The 13518-nt window shown below is 41.3% G+C and overlaps 1 protein-coding gene across 1 annotated transcript in view; it reads left to right on the top strand.

Annotated features, from left to right (window-relative positions):
* Nucleotides 1-8551, top strand: part of slc4a3 (solute carrier family 4 member 3) — an 88866-nt gene extending 80315 nt beyond the window's left edge. The window contains exons 19-22 of the mRNA XM_080456783.1: nucleotides 2112-2365; nucleotides 4247-4416; nucleotides 6101-6274; nucleotides 8380-8551. Coding sequence (XP_080312909.1) covers nucleotides 2112-2365; nucleotides 4247-4416; nucleotides 6101-6274; nucleotides 8380-8457 — 676 coding nt within the window. The 3' untranslated portion in view covers nucleotides 8458-8551. The remainder of the gene's footprint in view (nucleotides 1-2111; nucleotides 2366-4246; nucleotides 4417-6100; nucleotides 6275-8379) is intronic.
* Nucleotides 8552-13518: the final 4967 nt, after the last annotated feature.

The raw sequence follows: 13518 nt of genomic DNA, 5'->3' as shown, positions 1-13518 counted from the left end.
CAGATTTCTTTGGCTTTTAAAAAAATTGCAGATATACAAGCTCATAGCGCGGCACCGAGTGCTGCGCTATGAGCTGCATTTATTTATTTTTTATCGTGAAAATGTGTGCAACTTTGAATATATATAGAGATAATTTTAAAGCGAACATTTGTAACTCAAATCTTTGCTTCTGGGGATTCTACAAATGTATTCTAAAATTCCTAACAGTTTTCTGAAAAACATATGTTTCTATATCAGCGGTGCTCAAACCTTTTCATGGCAAGGACCCCCCAAAATGATGTAATTGGCCGCCGACCCCCACCCCATCTCAAAATATGTTGTAATAGGGACCCCCAGAAGAGCAGATTTGAGTAAAAAATGTTCCCTCAAATATTTGCACAAATTTGTTTTCAAAATTAGCAGATCTACAAGCTCATAGCCGTGCTATGAGCTTGTAGATCTGATATTTTTGAATAGCCAAAATATCTTAAAAACCTACTGACTGTGTTGACATGGAATATGTTGTGCACAGAGGATAAGAGCTATAGATCATCCTCCTGGGTTGCATTTAGTCTGTTTATTATTTAGTCATGGGTGCGTTTTGGGCATAACATTAATTAAACCAATCTGAGTGTCGTCTCTCATTCCCTTTAACCCATTTAATCCGGGAATACATCTACAAATGTCTTCTAAATCCCAACAGTTTTCTGAAAAACGTATGTTGCTATAATATTAGTGGTTCTCAAACTATTTTGTTCCAGGGACCCCCCAAAAGCAAAGATTTGAGTTACAAATGTTCGCTTTAAAAAGATATATTCAAAGATTTGGGTTAAGAGCCAGGTGTGCCTGCACCTTGTGCATTGTTATTGAAATGGTGGTTTCCACAAGTTGGAGGGGAAGCAAAAAGTTTTCTGCCGGGGAAACGGGGTCCTCTGGGACCCTCTGCTCTCCAGGCGGCCTCTCTGCCCATTCAGCTACGGCCGTCCCGTGGCTTGAATAGATCTAATCTACAGCCAAGACGATATACTGTATATACAATGTAATACATGAGCCACTATTTTACTTTTTTTAATTACTTTTGGTACGTTGCCCCTCATCTGCCGGGCAACGTACCATGGACAGTTTTGAAGAAATCTGAGGAGGTTAGGAGGTACAAAGCTCTGTTATCGCTCTCTTGAGGGACTACAAACCCAACCAGATGGCAATACATTCCTGGAGAAAGAGAGCACAGATGGTGTCAACTCTTGTCTGTCATCAGAAATGGCGAAATCCCCGAGGCAAATTACAGTATGTCAAAGCACATCAAAAGGTCGATGTAAACAAACAACAGTGATCTGTGGTAAAATAAATCACTGTTCCAGCACTGTGTGCAGTGGATGGGTCTAGAGTAAAACCGTTTCGTTCTCAGAGAACTTAGTTTGGTTGTTTGTGACCTTGGGAAATATATATATATTTTTTATCATAATTGATCTGTCATCGTAGTCATAATGGATGTTCAGCTATTTGTTAATGGTGAAGGAGGTAAGGAAGAGGCCCAATTTCTTTCCTATATCGCTGCTGTGCATAGAGCCTATTTCCCCTGTCGGATTGAAATGGGTCTAATTATCATTAAGACATTCATGTCAACCCTTCCTGCCAGCAGTGGTGTAAAGTAACCAAGTACATTTACTCAAGTACTGTATTTAAGTACGCTTTTGAGACTTTTTTTTACTTTACTGAAGTATTTCCCATTTTCAATACTTTTACTTCTACTCCACTACTTCTCAGTGGCAAATATTGTACTTTTACTCCACTACAATTGTTTGACAGCTTTAGTTACTAGTTACTTTGCAGATTTAGATTATTATCACAAAACATACATTAACCAATTCAGCCCTATATATATTTCGGCCATTTGAAAATAGCCGATCTACAAGCTCACAATGCGACGCATTGTGAGCTTGTAGATCTGCTATTTTCAAAAGATTTGTATACATTATGAACTTATTAAATGGGACATTTTGGACAATTAGTACTTTTACATTTGGTACTTTAAGTATATTTTGATACCCATACTTTTGTACTTTTACTCAAGTACATTTTTATTACCAGACTTTTACCTGTAACCGAGTATTTCTACCACTGCCTTCCAGGTTGATCGTCAGTAAGAAGGAGCGGCGTCTGGTCAAAGGCTCAGGCTTCCACCTGGACCTGCTGCTGATCGTCACGCTGGGCGCCTTCTGCCCGCTGCTGGGCCTGCCGTGGCTCACCGCCGCCACGGTGCGCTCCGTCACGCACGTCAACGCCCTCACCGTCATGAGCAAGGCCACGGCGCCCGGCGAGAAGCCCATGATCCAGGAGGTGAAGGAGCAGAGGGTGACCGGCCTGGTCGTCGCCGTGCTCGTGGGTAAGAGGAGAGAGAGTGTAAGGAAAGGAGGAGGTGCTGTAGCTCACTAGATCAGGCACCGTAGTAGTTTATAATGACCTATGGTTTAGGGATGGGACGATAGTCGTTATTATCGTTTATCGTGATAAAAATCGCTCAGAATAATCGTATCGCAGATTTTAAGTTATTGTGAAATTGTCCTCCATCATACACTAAGATGAGTTCGCTTTTGTTGAGCTGCAAATTCAGTACAACTTCCAAAAATAGCAGATCTACAAGCTCACAACATGTTGCGTTGCAACGCGTTGTGAGCTTGTAGATCGGCAATTTTTGGCGAACGTTCCCCCCAGAATAGGGATGCTAGGGGTTCAAGTGGTTTAACAAAAGTGGCATTTTAAGTTTTAAGCATTATTTTGATTATCGTGACATGTCATTTTCATATCGTCCTATCCCTAATATGGTCATACAGTATGTTTCATAAGACATAGCACTTGAATTGCTGAGAAGGTTCTAACAAGTCTACACGCTGTTTCAGCTGGATGTGAAATCCCCATTCTAGATGGGTATATTAATGAGTGACGTTCCAATTTAATCACTTTAATCACTAGAAACTTTTCACTGTTTCTAAAATAGCAAAAATGGCCAATCTACAAGCTCACAATGCGTTGCGATGCGTTGTGAGCTTGTAGGTCAGCCAATTTGTTCTACTTTTGCAGGACACTCTTTTTTTACAACGAAATTGGGCATTAATTTACGAAAAACGTTTAAATATGGAGACGACTATATGTTTATTGAAACTGGGACGTCTACATGACAGTGAGTCAATTGCCTTCTCAAAGTGTTGTTTAGTATTACACAATACCTGAGCTTGTTAAATCTTGCCCCTGACAAATACCCCTGGATTATATTAAAATCATACTGAAACTAATATCGTAACATTAAAAACGAAACAAAAAATTAAACAATAAAAATGAAACCCACTCATGAATCTAACCGAAACTAAACTGAGTTGAAAATAAAGCAAACAAATTAAGAAAAGAACAAGTAAAGAAAGTAAAGGGTATGGTTTGCAAGGCACTTCCAAAGCTTGTTTTTGCTGAAACACTGCCCACTGCATGTGGTCAAAAGAATAATGCACTCCAACCTTGTACATCATATTGTTTATTGTTTATTAAATGGATTCCCATTAGATCTTGCAGCTAAGCTTACGGAGTCCATCAAAAGTCTTACAACATACAATGTAAAAAAAACACACACACAGTATTTGTGTCAAATACAATATTCGACATAATACAATACAAGTACAGTAGATCAATACTCTAAATACAAAAATTGTGACAATAATATAATGATTTCAGTCATATGGTCAGCAGCATAAAGTGTGTTTTTAATGTTTTCATTTGTTTGTTTGCTTTAAGGAGAATTGTTATGTGTAAGAGTTATATGAGATGGCAATGACTTCCAGAACGGTATTGATCGATAGATAACGTTGAAGGAGGTTAGCTCTTGGAAATGATATTATTTGTAACGGTATATAAGTGACCTTAGCTGGCATTCCTGGTGTGATAATTATGTATATTACTTGTTTTTAGCATCTGATTAATCCGTGCACACGTCTGTGCCTTGGACCTTTTGAAGCGCCATTTACAGTTGTTGTATGACGGTGTTAAGCGCTGAAAATAGCCAATCTACTTGCAGACATGCAAAAGTGTCACTTTTCAGCTACAGTCACCTTTTTGAACCCAAATAGGGCAATTGTGTGACACCTGACCCGAAAGAAAACAACATGTTGTCACCTTTTTCACCTCGGGGCTGTTTGCATGCCTGTACTTGTATGAGTTGTGAGCTTTGTGTGACAAACTAATAAATGAAGCGTGACTCCTCATTGCCCCGCACCACCAGGCATGTCCATCGTGATGACGGACATGCTGCGTCTCATCCCGCTGGCCGTGCTCTTCGGCATCTTCCTCTACATGGGCGTCACGTCGCTGACGGGGATCCAGCTGTACGAGCGCATCACGCTCATGTGCACGCCCGCCAAGCACCATCCGGACCACATCTACGTCACCAAGGTAATGCAGCGAGACTGAGAGATCTGGTTATACCTTCCGCTAGGGCTGCAACGATCGATTGTTTTCTCAGTGATCGTTCTATCGAATCCTTTTTTTTTATTATTCGAAAGTAGTACCGCCTGAAGTTTAGGCTTGCAACATTAACTCTGAGACTGCACAGTCTCGGAGTTACAAATGGATAAATGAACACTGACAATTTGGCGTTTTAAGTCAGGGGGCTTCAACATTTTTCAGGCCAAGGACCCCCTAGCTGAGCTAGAGAGATGAAGCAGGGACCCCTTCTATATTGTATAAAATTGTGTTTCAGATTAAACTTTTTTTTTTTACTTGGTGTGCTCTTTTTTCCCTCTACACCTATACCGCTTACCTATAAACAGCCGATCTACAAGCTCACAACGCCTCGCAGCGCGAGGCGTTGTGAGCTTGTAGATCTGCTATTTTTGGCTAAAGTTCTCCTCAGAAAAAGGGATGCTAGGGTTCAAGTGGTTAATGTAAATAAAAACAAAGATTTGGCGGCCCCCCTGTAGTAACTCTGAGTTCCCCCTAGGGGTCCCGGACCGCCTGTTTAAGACCCCTGTTCTAAGTAATTTCCCCCGGCACAAAACATGAATTGGAGAGAGCATTAGATACATTAGTTACATGGGATACAGTTTATTGACCATTATAATTAAACACTGTAAGTAAATGATCAGGCATGTTCTTTTTAAAGGGTTTCGATACACGCTTCCTCCACTAGATGGAGCTTCAAACATGCAAAAGTTTATATAGGGAGAAGAACTCTGCACTCTGGTGTCTAATATGTTTGTACATGTGCGATGGGTTTGTGCGTCCTAAATGTGCATGTGTGTGTGTGTGTATGCGCGCACGTGTATGTGTGTATGTGTGGCCCACCCATGGTGACCACTTGAATGGTCAGATGGGTGGGCCATGTGCATTTTCAGAGCATGCTTATTTCAATAATCAATCAATCAATCAATCAATCGATGTATCGGTATCACAATGAAAACAAATGTTTCAACCTTTTTTTAAAGAAAAATACAAATGACAGTTTTCTTTACATTATCATCATTTTAAAACATTAATGTTGTGCTATCATTAAAGTCCTAGTGTTTTGTCAATTATTTGGGGAACCAGTTTGCCATCTCCTCACGGCCCACCAGTGGGGTCCCGGCCCACAGATTGAGAACCACTGGTTTAACCCATTAAGACCTGGAACGCATTTGTGTCACTTTTTGATTTGAGCTAAAAAAGCATTATTTTACACTTTGGGCTATTCAAAAATAGCAGATATACAAGCTCGTAGCGCGGCACCGAGTGCCGCGCTACGAGCTTGTAGATCTGCTATTTTTGAAAAATCGTGAAAATGCGTGCAAATCTTTGAATATATATATTTTTAAAGCGAACATTTTTAACTCAAATCTTTGCTTCTGGGGGTCCCTGGAACAAGATGTGGGTCCGCGACCAAACCCATATCATTTTGGGGGTCCTTGACATAAAAAAGTCTGAGCACCACTGACATAGAAACATAAGTTTTTCAGAAAACCGTTAGGATTTAGAAGCCATTTTGCAGAATCGGAACCTCAGGCCTCAATGGGTTAATCCAGGATCGTGGCATGCCCCTCTCTCTCTCTCCCTCTCTCTCTCTCTCTCTCTCTCTCTCTCTCTCTCTCTCTCTCTCGTGCAGGTGAAGACGTGGCGCATGAACATGTTCACCATCATCCAGCTGCTGTGCATCGTGGCGCTGTGGGTGGTGAAGTCCACGGTGGCGTCGCTGGCGTTCCCCTTCATCCTCATCATGACCGTGCCGCTCCGCCGCCTCGTCCTCGCCAGGATCTTCGAGGAGCGCGAGCTGCAGGCGGTAAGGTTTGGTTTGGTTCGGGCCGGGGCGGTTGGCTCGCTCGCAGGCCAGCATTCCAGGCACGCCACACGTTCTTGGGAACGATGCCCACAATCATCTGATACAGCAAACAGCCGCGGGATACACGGTTTTTATACGCTGAATTAACCACTTAAACCTATTGGAAACTCTAGCAGATCTACTGAGCTTGTAGATCAGCTGTTTTTGAAAAATGTCAAAACTTTAATTTTTTAACATTCTCAATCATTTTCAAAAAAAAATTAACATGAATATGGGCCTGTAATAACATGGCCAACATAGGGACACCAGGGTTTACTGTTGTTAAATCCTTATCCTTATTCTGGGGGGGGGGGGACATTCGCCAAAAATAGCAGCACAACTACGCATGGCTACTGCCAAGCGTTGTGAGCTTGTAGATCGGCTATTTTTGGTGAAGAGATTTGGTGCAAAGGGGGAAAAAAGGATAACGTGGTTAAAGTGGTTAAGCCATTCAATCAGGGAACGCATCTTGGTCATTTTAGATTTCTTTGGATATTCAAAAATAGCAGATCTACAAGCTCATAGCGCGGCACTTGGTGCCGCGCTATGAGCTTGTAGATCTGCTATTTTTTGAAAAATCTTGAAAATGTTTGCAAATCTTTGATTATATAATTTTTTTAAGCAAACATTTGTAACTCAAATCTTTGCTTCTGGAGGTCCCTGGAACAACATATTTGACAAAATGTTTGCTTTAAAATACATATATTCAAAGGCATAGATTGCAGAGATTTTTCAAAAATAGCAGATCTACAAGCTCATGAGCTTGTAGATCTGCTATTTTTTTAATAGCCACTGTATAAAATAATGGTTATAGCTCAAATCTAAGATGATGCGTTCCCATATTGAATGCGTTAAAACTCAGGCTGATGTGTCTCCATAACGCCATAACATCTGTCGACGAGTGTGATGCGCATGAACGTCACCTCTGGGAGCTCGCCGTGACCTCTCTGACATGACCGTGACGATTTATCCACTTAAATGTTGTGAAACAACAGGACACAAGTGTTAGTGACCATGTGACCTCCCTAGGAAGAGAGAAAATAACACACAGCTGGACTCTTCAGCTGCGACTTAAAGCTGGGCCTTATGTTCATCATACGACCTCCTTTCTGTCCTCCCCTAAACCACATCCTCTCCATGGTAACACAAACAAAGCGCACCCGCACACACACACACACACACATTTCTTAAGTCCAATACACGCTCCTTCCGACGTCCGCAAACATTTCTCTTCGGAAAGGGGAGATGATGTAACTCTTAATATACGTCATTCTGAACTTTTTTTCTCAGAACCCCCGACCCTCCGGAGCCTGTCCGAACCGGACGTTTTTTTTCCTGATGTTGGAAGGAGCATCTATACTGTACAGTAGCACTCCACTTTCTCTCTCTCTCTCTCTCTCTCTCTCTCTCACACACACACACACACACACACATACATATATTTTTTGTAACATGAATAGAAAAAGAAAATCTAGATCAGTGTTTCTCAAACATTTGAATTGGAACCATTTGGTTCTATTGAGTTACAGACCCTGTCATTTGGAACCCCCTCAAGGAACGTGGATTCACTCTCACGTTCCTCCACGGTATCAGTCTGGACTTCGGCCCATAGGGAGCGAGTATGAGAAATCAGAAAATTATCGGGCCAATCAGTAGGGCTGTGAATCGTCTGCTATCTCACGATTCGATTCGATTCCGATTCTTGGGGTGACGATTCCGATTTTTATCGATTTTTTCAAAACAAACGATTCTCGATTCAAAATTGTTTTTTTCCGATTCAAAATCGTTTTTTTTTTATTCAAAAGCGTTTTTTTTCCGATTCAAAAGCGTTTTTTTTTCGATTCAAAAGCGTTTTTTTTCCGATTCAAACGATTCGTATTCGAATCGATTTTTTCCAACACCCCTACCAATCAGTGACTGCGTTTCAACTGCTGTCTGTACAACAGTAAAAAGCATCAAAATCATTTTCTGATAATAATAATAATAATAAGGCTACCTGGACCCCACTTTGAGACCCACTGATCTAGATACTAAAAAAAGAATGACGATGTTGTCTGTATCCACAGTTGGATTGTGACGAGGACTCTCCCAACTTCGACGAAGACGGACGGGACGAGTACAACGAGATCCACATGCTCGTCTAGAAGTCGGACAATAAGACTTTTTTTTCTCCTCCTTCCGTCCTGCGACGCCGGCCAATCAGAAGCGAGCCTCTTTGGAAGAACCCCTCTGTGTCAGTGGGTAGTGGCGGTGAGGAAACGCAGAGGATCGTAAACGGATTGGTCTTTGTCAAATATAACGAAACCTATAGCTGGATGATAAGATTTTTTACCTTACTGTATCTTATGTCCCGCCCAAACCTTTAGCTGGATGATAACGTCTTACTGTATCTTAAATGTTCCCCCAAATTGTTACAGGAGCAAATCTATTGATGTTACACCTTCGTGATGGCATCATTGTGTTAACCGCCCTGAAGAACTGATTCCTTTTACAGGCCAGTGAATGGCTCCACTTTCGGCATGCCGACTGTACGTGTGTCTGTGTGTGCGCGCGCGCGTGTGTGTGTGCGTGTGTGAATGTCGTGAACACTGTATCCACCACTTTAAGTCCTCTTTCCCTTTAAACCTGCGACAGGTTCTGGGCTTGTGTGCAATCACGTTTGTTGATGTCCAGTATATAACTCGTAACCACGGTGGGTCCTTCGTTAACGTGTGAGACGCTTTGGGGTTCATGTCATGAGTGGCGATGGGGGATGTTGGCGTCGAATTAAAACAAACTCACAGCTGGGGAAGTCCATAATGTGAATGAAAAGGCTTTTCACACGGGTATGCAAACCTATAGAGCTCGAAAGGTTCTCTTATTTTGTTAACCGCACTTTTTTGAGTACACGGTCCGAACTTGCGGCGTGGGATTTGTACGTGTATTTGTAAGTGTGTCGACGCGTAACCCCCCGGTACAGTAGGAACACTTGTTGCCAGGGTATAAGCCAACCCAAAACGAAGTCCACTGCCTGTGTAATTAAGCTGCCTTGTTCTCCTTTTTACTACTGCCATTGCCTATAATGTCTCAATGGTGTGCGAGCAAGGAGTTAAAAATGTAGTCCTCTTTCCCTTCCTGTATGGACTCCTTTAGTAATGAGCACTTTTGACTGGGCAAAAGTTCACAATGGCCGCTGCCAACCTTAGCTCCCTGGCCGAGAGCCTCCAGCTCTAAATGTAGTCTCCCATACTGCAGCCAAAATTCAACAGAGGACTGCAGGAGATTCTTTCGAGGGGTGCTACTTTATGTCACGTTTCCTCTGCCCAACATGCTAGTCCACTGACCCCTACACTGAAAAGTCACGAGTGTTCATTGAACCCATTAACCCATTAAGACCTGATGCAATTCTTAAAAAATGTTTTCTAAATCCTAACAGTTTTTTTCAAGATTTTTCTAAAATAGCAGATCTACAAGCTCATAGCGCGGCACTCTGTGCCGCGCTATAAGCTTGTATATCTGCTTGTTTTGAATTGCCAAAGAAATCTAAAGTGACACAGATGCGTTCCAGGTCTAAATGAGTGAAGACCTGAGGCCGATTCTACAAATGCCTAGTAGTTCTCACACTTTCAAGATTTTTTCAAAAATGTAAAAAAAATAGCAGATGTATGAGCTTGTATATCTGCTGTTTTTGAATAGCCAACGCAAAAATCTAAAATGACACAGATGTTTTGCCGGTTTTAATGGGTTAAAGGTGCTGGAAGTGTTTTTTTTTTTTATTAGAATATGTGTTACATGGCATAAATAGCTCTATTTCCCCATATAAATCATTGCATAGTGTGTTTGTTCAATAACAGGGGTCTCCCCATCCCATGACCTTAAACAGAACGTACATTTTCAGGTTGGGATAACAATTTCATCCAGTCAGGAAAGAGGACTCATACAGAATACAGGATACAACAAGTAAAACTGGAAGTGATGAAACATATAAGTGAGCAGACACAATTGGAACTGGAACATTATAAACATTTAAGCTGATAAATGATCTCTCTCTGATCTGTCCCACATAGACATGTGTTTTCTGTTTAATGAAGAGCTGGAGAGACAGGGCGACCCGTGTTACTGAACAAACGACCCATAGCAATCATTGCTATTGGAATATAGAACTTTAACTTTTTTACATTTTTTTATTTTATTTTAAACAAAAATATAGCTTACAGCACCTTTTAAATTCAGTGAGTGTACACTACAAATGGAAGCAAATGGACCCTTACAGGTCCATTTGCTTCCATTTGTATTCTCTGTGAGTTACAAATGGACAAATGAACACTGAGGTTTGTATTGTGCGTTGTTGTGACCGTGGGTGCACAAGCAAACTAGCTGAAATGTTCTCTAGCTTATTTTTCTACTTTGTGTTGTGTAACTTATGTATTTATTTTTGGGAACCTCGAGTGGGAATGCTTGTTGATTCAAAGTCATATTCTCAAAGGGGTTTCAGTTAAACCGAGCGAGCGTATGTGGAAGAAAGCGCCATGATGTATTATAAAGAGAAGAATGTCAAAAGCACAGGTTAAACTGGAAGTCCGTCACTTTTCATGCGTTCTTTAATTTGCGCCGCGAGGGCTCCCCCGGTGTTGTGCATTTTTTATTTTATTTTTTCGCGAAAAGGTCATGAATTATATTTGTGACACGCTTCACTGGAAAAAACATAGCAACTAAAGCAAACACACAAGCAGTGAAAGCGTTCCCATAGAAGCGTGGGGAAAGGTTGAGTGTTGGCGAGATTTATGAATGATTCATTGTACAGTAAGGTTTGTGAGCTTGGAATTTTAACGTTCCATCTGTGTTTACAGTGGCTTTGAGATATGGAGTGTTTTATGTCCTCACATCCAAAATGCTGAATTAATGTAGCCGTTGGAACCGCTGTTGTGACACACCGATACATTTTGTTTCCCCCCCAAAACCTAACTGTGATCAAAAGCAACGATCTTCGTTTGTCGGGTTCATGGTGCTTGGGTTGTATTAAGTGAATCTTATACTAGTGGTTCTCAAAGTGGGGTCCGGGGACCTCCAGGGGGTCCCCAGATAAATTAGTGATAGTTAGGAGCCAAATGGACCCCTTACAGGCATGGTCTAATGCATGCCAAACTGAGGGTCTGAATACCAGTGTATTCACCTCATTTGTTTGAATGCAAATAACTCATTTTGACCCAGATTTCTAAGATGGAATCTTAATAATTCCAAGATCTGATGCAACCTTTTCACAGGTTTGTGTGAGGAGTTCCGGGAGGCGCCTTTCATAACAACGTTTTAATCTTCATTATGGAGTGAGGTACAACGAGCCAATGAGATTTCACCGTAGCCTGCACGCTGGACCGGGCTTCGGTAAACATTCCCCGGTCCACTCCCTGATACTAAACTTTGTTTGGACATCAGATATATATATTGTCGCTGTCGGGGCAAACCTTGTATCCATAGTTCAACTTTTTCACGTTGTTTTGTAAATTAACATCACACAAAAGTAGATCTACAAGCTACAAGTAGCTCATAATGCGTTGCATGTGAGCTTGTAGATCTGCTCTTTTTTGCTATTTTCAAAAGATTTATAAATGAAAAGTATTAACAAGAGCTCTTGCTCTGTAGCCTCGGAAACCCAGGCTTTTTTTTTTGTTACAAAAGAAAAAAAGCCTGGGGGAGCGATGCATGAACGATGGTCTTGGACCTTGTTATCTCCTAACCAATCAGAGTGCAGAGGGGCGTCGCTCTAAATTTGGTGACGTCAGCGTGCTCCGTGCACAGGCCGAGGGGGGGAGGGGAGGGGAGGCGGGGACATAGATTGGTGAAGCAATAGGAAGACACGCACAAATCCAGGCGGCTGTGTTTGGGTCCGCCCTTCAAGACCATGGATTGAGCTCGTAGCCTCAGGCTACTTGCTCTGTGACTAAATAATAACTACATCAGATCCATTGGAAGAAAGGTTCTTGTTTCCATTTCCTAAAAAAAAGTAACAGTGTTGGACACATACAAGGTTTCTGCCCGACAGCGTCGATATATTTGAATAAGAAAAACTCAGCTGACAATTTCTGCCGGGTTGAAAACATCTTCTGGCTGACACCAAGGATATTTCGTTGCTGTCGGGGCAAAAACCTCTTATCTCCATATTCTAACTGTTTGTGTTTTTTTTTCGTAAATTAACGCCCTATTTGATAATACTACAGCGTCACACAAAAGCAGCAAAAGTAGCAGATCTACAGGTTCGAAACGCGTCGCTTCGCGCCGCGTTTCGAGCTTGTAGATTTGCAACTTTTGCTATTTTTGAATATGAATCCTGGCGAGTAACAGTTTTTGGACATATGAGGTTTCCCTCCCGACAGCGACGATTTGCAACAAATGTTACCTAGCAGATGCTGTAACGTTCGACCCATGAAATATTTTTTTTTTGTCTTCTCTAAAAACACATCTCTAGAACTAACAAAGCGGAGTATAGGGTTCCATTACAGAGCCTTTCCATGCCAGACCACTGTGCCTAATGTAATGCATTAGCTGTTCTCTAGATAGAACATCAGAATCACTTTTATTTGGCCAGATACGATACGCACGTAAATCAAATTTGATTCAGTGGTTGCTTACAAAAAATTAAATAAAAATAAAGGATAGATGCATGCATACCAAATGATAGCACATAATAACAAATAATTATTACAAAAAAGAAACATCTTTTTTTTATGAAAAGAACTGCAGTGAATACAATATATTTACAGAGATGCTATGAAGAGATTATGTTTAAAATTGTGAAGGAACTGATTATGAAAACAGTGAAGACACATTGCACTTGGCAAGAAGAGAGCGTACAGCATAAAATACAACATAAAATACAGTCACAAATCATTAGTCCTCTGTTGGAACTGCATTCACCAGATTGCTCTATTGCTGCATAGCATCCAAACGTTGAAAACAATCCACCGAACACGTTTAACCACTTAAGCCCTATTTCTTTAAAATAAATAATTTCCAAACGTTTTCAAAAAGACGATTACCACGTGTCTCATGGCATCGTATGGACCTGCGATTTATCGAATTAGTTTGAAAATATTCTAACATGTTCGCCTCTAATGACAGGCCCAAAATAGGGACGCCATGGTTAATAAAACATGAATCTTCATTTACACTCCATACTCCCCTTTATGTGTGGGTGGGCCTGTACCGTTACTGTGTGTACCATATAGGCC

The sequence above is a fragment of the Gymnoscopelus braueri genome, assembly GCF_963280865.1.
Source record: "Gymnoscopelus braueri genome assembly, chromosome: 18".
NCBI lineage: Eukaryota > Metazoa > Chordata > Actinopteri > Myctophiformes > Myctophidae > Gymnoscopelus > Gymnoscopelus braueri.
The sequence above is the reverse complement of the archived record's forward strand: the minus strand, read 5'-3'. Positions and strand labels throughout refer to the sequence as shown.